At 41.9% G+C, this 10,724-nt stretch overlaps 1 protein-coding gene across 1 annotated transcript; it reads right to left on the bottom strand.

Moving 5' to 3' along the window:
* Positions 1-708: 708 nt before the first annotated feature.
* Positions 709-9,052, bottom strand: ANKRD1 (ankyrin repeat domain 1). The gene is made up of 9 exons (XM_061459182.1): positions 8,915-9,052; positions 7,128-7,307; positions 5,240-5,377; positions 5,042-5,149; positions 4,363-4,461; positions 3,216-3,314; positions 2,973-3,071; positions 2,706-2,804; positions 709-1,478 (listed from the first exon to the last, which is right to left on the bottom strand). Exons 1-9 carry the CDS (start codon positions 8,939-8,941, stop codon positions 1,368-1,370), a joined length of 960 nt encoding a protein of 319 aa, XP_061315166.1. The 5' UTR covers positions 8,942-9,052; the 3' UTR covers positions 709-1,367.
* Positions 9,053-10,724: the final 1,672 nt, after the last annotated feature.

Here is a 10,724-nt window from a genome sequence, read left to right as displayed (position 1 = left end):
GCCTCATGGCTGGAAGCCAAGTGACAGAGCTTGCTGAAGGTGTGCAGGAGCCTGTCATGAATTTCTCGGGGAGGCCATGCCATGGGGCATCAGGATTTTCAGTGAATGCATCATGTAATGTCCCAGTGAAATGGGATGTTGATGCCCCTGCCGGCAGCACCGTTAAGATTGTTTTGCGTCTGCAAAAGCAAAGGGAGAGGTGTCTGCCTTTCCTAGCAGAACTCGCATTGCCCTTGACTTGGATAACTGAAGCTGTCTCATGTGCTCCACATAGTAAGTACTGATTTGCTGGGAAACAGATTTTAAATCAAACTCAGTAATAAAACTGTAGCGTTGTTTTACTAGCTACTCAAGTACTGTCTTTCTGCTTTTGTATATGTGTTTCCATTTAACAAAATAAGTAAGAGATGGCATTTGTCTTGCAGTAACAGGGAGGTAGCTCAAGGGTGGGCTGCTCTAGGGAGCTGAGACTTTTTCTGAGCTTTCTGGCCAAGACATGAGCTTTCTTTACGGAGAGACAGAATCACCCTGTGCATGCATATCACTCCAGCAAATAAAAAGAACTACTCTTTATTTAATCTGAAATAGATCAGTACAAAATGTACAGAAAAAGCAGTACAAATTTACAAATATACATAATCTGCTTTTGCATTCTTAAATCATCAGACTTCTTAGTAGTCTAACTTAAAAAATATTCACATTCCTGATACTGTCTCCTCTCACCTTCATAACATTTCATCTGAATCCCACAGCCCAAATGGTTACGTGATGGGTAGAGCTCTGTCCTAGAGCCCTTTATCATCTACAATTGCCAAACCCTGTCTAAACTCCATTACTCAACTGCTTCTTTAAATCCACTTGACACCTTAGTACACCTTCCATTGTTCTTCCACATATCACCACTCATTTAGCATACTATTTTAATAGTGAGAATTTGACAAAGTCAAGGCAACAGTTGCAAGTATCTGCTATTTAGAGCTATTGGAAGGTTTGAGGGAAGTTGCTAATATAGTTGGAAATTCTGCCTGTCTAAGACAAAAAGATTTATGTTCCTGGCAAAGATTGCATTATGATGTAAAGCTCTATTAAAAGGAAAGCTACAATATTGAGAATCATTAAAAATGACCTTTTAAATAAATAAATAATAAATAGTAATAAATAAAGCCATTTTAGAACCAGTGGAATTTTAACACTCAACCTGCCTGTTAGCAGAATTTGCATGTTTGTTTTGCAGTTTTCAGTGACGGTACCTCAAATAACACAGTATCATAAATATTTTCAGTAAAAATACTATGTTCAGGGCTATTTTCTTCCAGGTTCACATGAAGCATGTAAAAGCAGCAAAAAGAGCAGTCTGGTTTCTATCTTCAGAACTTGCCTGGGTGGCCGCTCTTATAGGATTTGTCTTTAAGGCTGTTGAATATCTCTTTGGTGCCGTTCTGCCATTGAAGAACAAGATCCATAGGGGTTTTCCCTTGCTGGTTAGAAGAGCAGCAGAAGCAAGATTTAGTTTCAGTCAGTGACTACTGAATCCATCTTTCTTTCCTAAATATTTTTACAGTGCATCTGCCTGATGTCTGCATTCACAGGTTCAGACTTACTATCCTAAGCCCAGAGTCCTTTTGCTCCACAGACCTACTCCCAGTCCTTGTTGTGACTCATGATGAAATTTCCCTGGGTTTCAGAGGGTCTAAGCTGTATTAGCAAATACCATGACTAGCAGAGCATGCAGGTGTTTCTTTTGATATATTAAACTAATTAGAAATACATGGAGATGAAACCTCAGTGAGACACTCTCAGGTTTAATTGAGAATTCAGATAAGAGTTTGTTCTGGTTTAATTAAGTTGTGGACTAAACAGGAGCAACTTCTTTTGTGTGCAGATGAAGCCTAAGAGCTAGTCTTTGGCCCTCACTGCTGTACCTGTCATTGTTTTCATACCTTGATGAGGGATAATGCTGGGAGTGGCACTGCTTCAGAGAGCATGGGCAGAGAGCAGGGACTGCAAAGTGCTGCAGTGACTTTTTTATCTTGCTCTCTTAAATTTTGATTGATTGCCAATCAAACATTAACTGGCATTGGTAAAACACACCATCCATCCCACTGCTGCTTGCTTTGGGAGAAAGGGTTTGTGACGTGCTGTATTTTTAACAAGTGGTCTCAGCTCCAGCAACGTGTCTGCTGCTGCTGTGGAAGCTATGAGCAGTCAGGTGTGAGGCTTCTTAAATTGAAGCTCTGCTAAGGCTTGGGGATTTGTTGCCCAACAGTCAGGTTAATGGCCAGTCATACAGGTGTAGTGCTTGGGCTTGCCATCAGCTGTGGGAAAACAGAGCAGATTTCTATGACAAGCTAAGATCTTCATTGTCTCATTGGTGTTTGAAACCCAGGAATTGTGCAGAGAGCAAGTGTCTGTATGTTAAAGTTTCTCAATGTATTGTGTGTGTAATTAGAAAAAATCCTAGAAATCTGTGATGTTCTTTTAAACTGTAGCTGATGGGATCTGGCTTTAGAAGAGGTTTTTCTTCTTCTCGCCAGTCTTCCCAAGTGATACTTTTCCTTTGTCATCTCTGCTTTCATTAGCTTGAAGTGATCTAATTAAGACTGTTCAAAATAGTCTCTCCCAGCCTTGAAACCTATGAAACTGCTCTGAAGGGAAGTTTCTTCCAAAGCATTTGAATCACTGGGTTTTTTTTGGGTATTACTTACGCAGTTCTTTATGGTTAGATCTGCTCCATACAGAATCAGAAGCCTGATCATTTTGTAGCGGTTCAGCCTCACAGCATCATGCATCGGTGTGTCTCCTTCCTAGAGGCAAAAGACATGGACCAAGGCATCAATCCCACTGAGCCGGCACTGGGGACCAGCCCCAGCCATGAAGTCAGGGATTTTTACAAAGGCAAATGGGAACTATCAAGGCAGACAGCAGCTTGATGCTACCTGATAGCTGACAGGTAAGAAGTTATTGGTACTTACTCTGTCTCTGGCATTGAGATCCGCCTCACAAGCAATGAGGTGCTCCCCACAGTCGTACCGACCCGTTCGCACAGCCACATGCAAAGGGGTGCTGAGCAGCTGAGAGGTGAGAGGAGGAAGCAGTCCATAACATGAAACAGGTAATGACCGCTCCAAGAACAGCTGCCAAACATGATCTACTTGGAGTAAGGGTCAGCTTTTCATCTCCAATTTAAAAAGCTGCAGAGCCCCAGAAGCACATACCTTGTCTCTTGCATTTCTGTTTATCCCTTTGTCCAGTAAAAATTTGAGAACATCCAGGTTTCCCCCACGGCATGCCCAGTGCAGGGCTGTAGATTCAAGCTGCAGAAGGAAAACAAATGGAAAGTAATTTAACTCATCATTATATTTAAAGAAAGCATTTCACTGTGATCACCGAGTTGTTTCTAGTAACACCTTCTTTTATTTTGCCCTAAATTCTTTGGTACTGTGAGTTTCTCACTCTTCACACTTCCTGTATTTTGCTCTTAAGAGATCTTGGCAACACTGCTGTGAGAGTGGATGTGTTTTGTCTATTCTGTGAACCTAGAAGTTACCTTTAGCCAGGTATGTGGCTGGTATGTACTAGTTAATATTTTTCATTCGATGCCTTTTGGGTTCTAAATGCATAGAAAATGAAGATCAAGGGGAAGACTAGTGGTCTTTAAAACAAACAAGCAACTTATGCAGGACCACAAAGTGAATTAGAACCCTTTTCTTCTGCAAGATTAAGTTTCTCTGCCCTAGAGCTCTTCTGGGAGGAGTGGAATGTCCCTATACAGTCTCATTTGGCCTGTCTTTCCTCCTGGTTCTTACTCTCTTCATGAGCACTCCTGGGTTAACCAAGGGGGAGCAAGGCTGACCAGTTCCGACTCTTGAGCAGCCTGTGAGTGGAGAAGCAAAAAAAAACAGCTGCAGAAGCTGTTGATACTCAGCTACCCTTGTGGCTGGTATTCCGGAGGAGCAGGGGTCTCTCCCAAGCACAGTTTGAAATCCCAGTGGAGAATGTACACGTTGCACTGAGCCCTGGATACATGTGTGAAACAGTGCGATCTCCACCAGCTGCCAGCAGGCTGACACTGTAGCCTGACCTCAGCTCTCTACCCTACGTTGGGCTTTGTTGCCTGTGGCAGCCTACTGGCCAATGTGTTCCTCTGCTTTCTGTGTTTTCCAGCAACCATTTTGGCAAAGGGAGACAGACACCCCCTTCTGAAACCTCTTCTCAACAGTATTATTTTAAGGTCAAACATAAAAGCCATTGCAAACCCTTTTAATGCTCCTTTTCTACAAGAAGCACTTCTATCAGTGCTCCTCTTAGCACTTATGAAACAATGAGCGTTTTGTTGAAAGGAGTATGAGGTGATGAGCATACCATGTCTTTCTGTTCAAGCTGAGCTCCGGCTTCCACCAGTTTTTTCACCACCTCTAGATGTCCTTCAGAGCATGCCCTGTGCAAGGCAGTGCGTTTGTACTGGCAATTAAAACAGTGCAAAGTCAGACATTGAATATGGCACAAAAAGATATCTAAATCTTTCCTCCCCTCCTCCCTAGGATGGTAGCAAATGCATACTTTATGCTGATTCATTTTCAAGAGCTAATACATTTGAGACCTGAAATCTGCTAATTTTAATAGCAACCTGATAGCTGAGAACATCCTACCCAGCCTTTTAGAGGGTGTGAGAAATATTTGCAGTATGCCATTCAGATTTAAAATCCAACATGCTATGATGCATTTTGCAAGTGCAGATTATACATTATGGAGCATGAGGGCAGGCAGCATCACTTTTTTTGTTGTTCAGCTGACAAATTTCTTGTCTCTGTACCATTGGAAGATCATCTGTTACAGAAAATCAGGGTTTCCTGGGCGCCAACAGCTTTCTTTTAAACATATTCTTTTGAGTTAATATCACTAGATAACTTTACTTCCTTCCCCCACCCCCTTCTTTTCTCCTTATAAATGTGGAAGCTGCAAAACCTAGTGATAAAGTTATTTTTGCTCTGTAATAACCTTTCTTCCATAGAAGGCTTTGCAGTAAGAAGGAAGATTGTACCTCATCACAGACGTTGGGATCCCCTTTGTCTGACAGATATTTTTCAATTACTGGCAGCTTATTCTCCACTGCAGCTCTGAAGAACGTGGGGATATCCACTGGTCCTGTCTGATGGTAAGAAATATACAGGGCATAAGTGTGTGTGGCACAAAACCCCGTCAGTGCTTTCCCAGAAGAAGGTACTTTGAAATAACTTACTATAACTTCTGGTTCAGGTTCCTTTAAAACGGGCACTTTCACTTTCCTGCATCTTTTCTTCTTCTTCAGCTGAACAAGTTTTTCAAGATCCTCCAAGTTTTCAAGTTTTGACCGCTCCTGTAACTTCTTCTTCTTCAGCTGAAACAAGTCAGGGAAGTCAGCAGGATGAGCTGAGTGTGACCCCCTCTCCCTTTCAGAGTGGCAGGACAGTGTGTGGTACTATTCAGCTGAATTCAGTTAAGACTTTTTTTATACAGCCTAATTGAATGTTACAATAATTTACTAAGTGTGTGAGAAATGCTACATCATCTATAGCTTCTCATACAACACCGGACCTCTTCCTGCTTGTGGGCTAAATGTGTTGTGGGCTAAATAGCATGAAATTTTGGTCTGTGTGAGGCCAGGACTCAGAGCAGAACTGCAGTCCCTTCTGGACCAACAACTTAAGAAGTCTCATGTGCAGCTTACAAGAGCTGGGAAGTCCCTGCAGTTTGAGCTGACTCCCACCACATGCTTTTATTTCTTTTATGATACAGCCCCTGATTTGTTCTAACTTAATCCTCTTTGATGAAAAATACACCCGCAAGTGATCTTGGCATTTCAGCCAGCACGTGTTACATTTTGGTAAGCTACAGAGAATGTCCTCAGCATTCTTGGAGGGACAGTTCAATAAAAGTTTAAGACTTCTTCAAGCCTGCTTGTAAAATGCATCCCTGCACAAAGTCAGTATGGGGCACTGCTAAGATTAAGGAGAAGTGTGTTGCCTGAACTGAGATCCCAGGTACCATGAGGTGTCCTTGTCTTCAGAAGGGGGATTCATAAACAAGATACCGTCCCATGGAATCATTAAGGGTAAATACACTGATGAGACCCTGTCATACGGTTTTGTTGTTTGTTTTTTTTTAACCGAATTCTGATTCAAGCGATTTCCACCTCTTCTTTGTATTGTTCTCTGCATTTAGGGTTTGACCTATGCATTTAGGGTAGATCACTGACTTAATCAAAAATCATTATGTTGGAAGAGTGAACCAATTGGAAACCCCAAATGTTCTTAGGACACTGTTTTGAAGGAACTCATAAAACCTCTGTAGTAAGTATTGATCTCTCTGTTGAAGGTGAAGTTCAGTAGTGTCTATTTTAATATTTCTTAGGCTCACTTTCCCCCTTCTTTTTTCAGAACAGTCTTATACCCTGCGCTAGTTAAGCTTTTTCATTCCCAAATAACTTTAATTTTTTAGGCCAGTTGGTTGCTTATTCACTGAAGAATTTATGATGTTGCAGCTACTGTGGTTGGGTTTGTTGTTTTTTGGGGGGGGGAGCAGAAGGGGAGAGAAAAGCATGTGTTCTTATGGATATAGGGAGAATTGTCATGCTCCAGGAATACAAAATGGTACTTTTCTGTAGACCTGTATAATTTTCATTTATATTTTTTTTCCTAAATGCATAATGCAGTGTTTTCATAAAAAGAACATTTTCATGGTAGATAATGATGAAATGCACTCTTAACGTCTTTCTTGGGTTAGCAGTTATCAGTGGCAGTCTTTAGGTGCACAAGCTGAAGGTATCTTACTGGCCATGATTGCTGCCCCCCTTACTGACAGCTAGCAGAGGGATCTCTGTGCAGGAGGGAGGCTGTAGGGTTTCATTCAGACGTTATGGGGCGACTTTTGGGTTCTGCTTCACAGCATTACTGCCTGCCTGCACCCATAGCCTACAGGAGTCAGCAGATCTCCATTGCCTTCAACGGACTTTGGTGGTGATCTCCCAAAGGTTTATCTAGCTTACCATGCATATATTTCTAACTTAGAAAGAAGCAAAACTTCAAGGGCAGCAGCAGAAACATGCACACAGGATGATAAAAAGCCAAGCGCAAAACCCAAGAGCCTACCTCTGCTTCTAGTTTTTTCTCCTTCTCATAAGCCAGATCACCTTGGGTCAATGAGTGGTCAGAGACTGTCTTTAGGTCCTCCTGCTTCTCTAATCTTACAGCAGCTTCATACTCTCCATTTTTGAAGTCCTCAGGGAGGAAGCTGACAGTCTCTTTATCGTCCGCTCTCTTCCCAGTCACCTGTAAAAGCAAACGTGATATGATATAAGCAAGTTTCGTGACTGCAGTAGCCACCCCCTGGGAACATGGATTACCTCGGGGCTAATTGCATGTCACTCTTGTCCTACTCTAGGAGAGTGTGACAGACAGAGTGCAGACCTCATTCCGCCTGTGCCTGGATTAACTGCGCATGTGAATGGCTAGAGCAATCTCACTTGCAGGCAGATCTTCCACATCCACGCAGCAACCCCCTCCCTTGGCATCTTAACAGCTTGGACTGAGATCTGTGAGGCAAACTCACAGTCCAGCTCCCTGCCTGGCTGGGGCTGAGGTGCAGCTGTGCAGACAAAAGCCAGGGATTTGGGAAGAGCATCCTTTTTGTTTGGGGTTTTCTTGTTTGTTAACTCGCCAGCATGGGTCAGACTCATCAGAAGCCTGTGAAAGGCTGTGGTGGAAAGAGCCACCCTGACCAGTCATCAGCACCCACTGAGTGTTGAGCAGGGGAACTGAGCAGGTAGGTAGAGTGGGAGGCGAGGCTCTCTCCCTTGGGACTTTGCAGTTTTATTGAAACACATCCAGTGCAGTTAACTCAAGTTGATGAGTAATTTCAGTGCTGGTTTTACCCATTGCTGTCAGTACCAAAGTCCCCATTTACAGAAAAATAGCAGAAGGTAGTTCCTGTGCAAATCTATGTGATGCTGTGCAGCAGCACAGCTTTCAATAGCTTTCAGAAATATTTCTGATGCTCAATTAAGTATGTACAAAGAGATAACTTGTTAAACTTAGTAGAGGCTGTTGTTCGTTTTGAGAGTGGCTCAGTAATTCATATAGCCTAGACTGCCTTTCCATTCATCACGTAGTAAAATTGTGTTTGTTACAGAGTTTAACGCTAGAGAAACTTGCCAAAGAATTTAAGACAGCATTAAATAGGCTGCATGGCAGTTGCATCTTAACATACCCATCTGGGGGAAAAAAAAAAATCAAGCAGTTTCTGCTTGATGTTGCAGTGTTTTACTAGATCTTTCCTGTGTTCCTAGTTTATTGATTAAGTCAGGTATTCTTAGTGTGAACCCTGCAGTGGAATGTCCCATTACTTGTGGACTGGTTTAGACAATATTTTTCAAAGACTTGTTAGACCATGAGCAGCAGTGAGTGTATTAACTTTTAGGTTATTATTAGAAAACAATACTATTGCTAAACTGTTCATTTAGTATTAGAAAATACTTTCGTTTCTCTGCATTGATAGCTTCTCCCAGCCCCTTACTAAACTCGATTACTCGGTGTGATCATACACTTAATAGCTTCTAAAAGCATAAAAATGAAAATCAAGGTCAAAGGAAAATAAATAGATAAATTTTGCTTAGTCTCTTCTTTCTGGTCAACTGTATTTTGTGCAAAATCCAGACTGCTATGTGCTTACATCAGTGGTGTTTCCCTTCACAAGGAAAAATTAAAGAGAGAATATAATAGGATAGCATGCAGGATATACAGGGTTTGCACCTGGAGTACAGCAGTGCTGGTAACCCTCTAATCACCTTAGTGATCCACAAAGGTAGCTTCTCTGCCTGGTATAATGACAGTCTAGAAAGAAAAGTAATTATGAATAAGTGAAAGAAGGTTGTACCTACCAGCTCTTCTACTTTCATCATCATCATATTTGCTGGTGTTGTATTCCTGTATAGCTGAAACTCCCAAAGGCTCAGGCCAGCTCTGCAGGGACCACCACGCTAGCTTTGCTTATATAGCTTTGGGACAACTGTGCTTGAATGAGATAATCTTCCAACCTGGGAATCCAAGTATGCCCCTTGGGCTTGCCAGCTGAGAGGTAGGCTCACGCTCATTCCAGACATGTTAATGAGCTAGATCTGGTGTCGAGGCAGGGAGGGGGGCGTCAGTTGGGCGAGGAAGGATGAGTCTCACAGTCTAACCACACCGAATATGTGAATCGGAATGAAATGTGAGCTCATCATTCCTTTGGCAATGACTGCATGGCTCAGCAATGCAAGTCATTCTGCGTTCCCAGTGCCCACTAGGACAGCTGTCTGTTGATATAGCATTATAACTTCATCATCTCTTTTTTTAATGTTTTCTGTGAACTGACATTCAAATGACTGTAAGACACTGGAAAGGGTAAGTGGGTTATGTACAATACTTGTAGTAATATCTTCCTGATAAACAGATTATGACCCCTTAAGTCTTGGAAAGCCATTCTTTTCATTGATATTTATTCTTGGATGATAAACAGTTTTAGGGGAAAGGATTTTTCTCATCATGATGGCAGTCTCCTATATTTGTTGGAAGGAATTCTCTGAAGGGTTTACTAAGCCGGAATGATGTCTGTAGTGCTAAAAGGGCCTATGACACAATAAGTTACAATCAATGTAAGATCTCGAAACAGTAAGCTTTTCTTTCTGGGCCTTTGTCAGTGATCATAAGCAGAATAATGAATTATGTCCAAAAAAAGAAGATAAAAATAATAGTGTTTCTTCAGGCAGTATTTTCTTTTTGGATATGAGAGAATAGGGGTGCAGATGTAATTAGTTCATTTTTGGAGATAAGGTGGAGTACAGACAAATATATACAGATGATGTGTGTGTCTGGGGGAAAAGGAGTTGTTGAGTCCTTTGGAAAGGCTCTTCTTGTGCCATGTCATTCTGCAATGTTTGGATCTCCTGTCTGGTGAGGTAGAAGACTGGCTGTAGGCATCCAAGTCACCTGGGTGAAATGAATACAACTGCTCAGGTGCCTCAAGTACAACATGTACATAAGTGCTTCACCAAATCAAGATCTAAGTATCTCGGGTGTTGTTTATATCATTAGCATCATTAGCATTCTGCATTCCTGACATTGACCTTTCAAGGTGTCTCCCTGAACTATCTCCCAGTAATCCGAGTACATCCAAACTTGTCTTCTAGTGCCCATTATACCTATGCCCTCCCTTTCCCTGAAATGAAGCTGGACATCAGGTGGTTTCTTTACTACTCAAAATATATACGGCATTAGAGGATGAGCCCCAGAACTAAAATAGAGTATGTGGCAGCAGGAGAACCTTTCAAAACATTTTTTTCCAAACCCAAGTACAGCCAGGCCATCATTCCCCCCAAGTGATATGTCCTTAATCACATTGCCAGGCTTTTTTTCACAGCTGTTTTGTACTCCTGCTATATGTCTCTATGATAAGAGGCAGCTTGGTTTGGCTTTTTCTTGTTTATGAATGTTCTGTAATGGCTTCCCTCCCTCTGTTTTGTTTTGTGATGCTTATCTGGGAGATTGTATTGAAATCCAGAGCCCTAACAGGGTGGCTGCAAAGACCACTTCTAATTTAGTTGAAACAGATCACAGCAAAGACCTGATGTGAGAAGAGAAATGTAGAGGTTTGCTTTAAGAACAAAAACTATTTCAGAAGCTGTCTCTGGTCCCACTGCTTGAAGCTTACTT

The sequence above is a fragment of the Pezoporus flaviventris genome, unplaced genomic scaffold (genome assembly GCF_033815535.1).
Source record: "Pezoporus flaviventris isolate CSIRO_AGI_PZ_B2104156 unplaced genomic scaffold, CSIRO_AGI_Pfla_v1 ptg000029l, whole genome shotgun sequence".
NCBI classification, from domain to species: domain Eukaryota; kingdom Metazoa; phylum Chordata; class Aves; order Psittaciformes; family Psittacidae; genus Pezoporus; species Pezoporus flaviventris.
Note: the sequence above shows the minus strand (reverse complement) of the source record. Positions and strands in the feature narration are given on the sequence as shown.

What these genes read in the sequence shown, in the direction of transcription:
- ANKRD1 (XM_061459182.1), bottom strand. Translation starts at nt 8,941, where the DNA reads ATGATGATGATGAAAGTAGAAGAGCTG. An exon ending in AACCTGAACCAGAAGTTATA is followed by an intron (nt 5,150 to 5,239) that starts GTAAGTTATTTC and finishes TCTTACCATCAG; the next exon opens with ACAGGACCAGTGGATATCCC. An exon ending in ATCTCAATGCCAGAGACAGA is followed by an intron (nt 2,805 to 2,972) that starts GTAAGTACCAAT and finishes TTTTGCCTCTAG; the next exon opens with GAAGGAGACACACCGATGCA.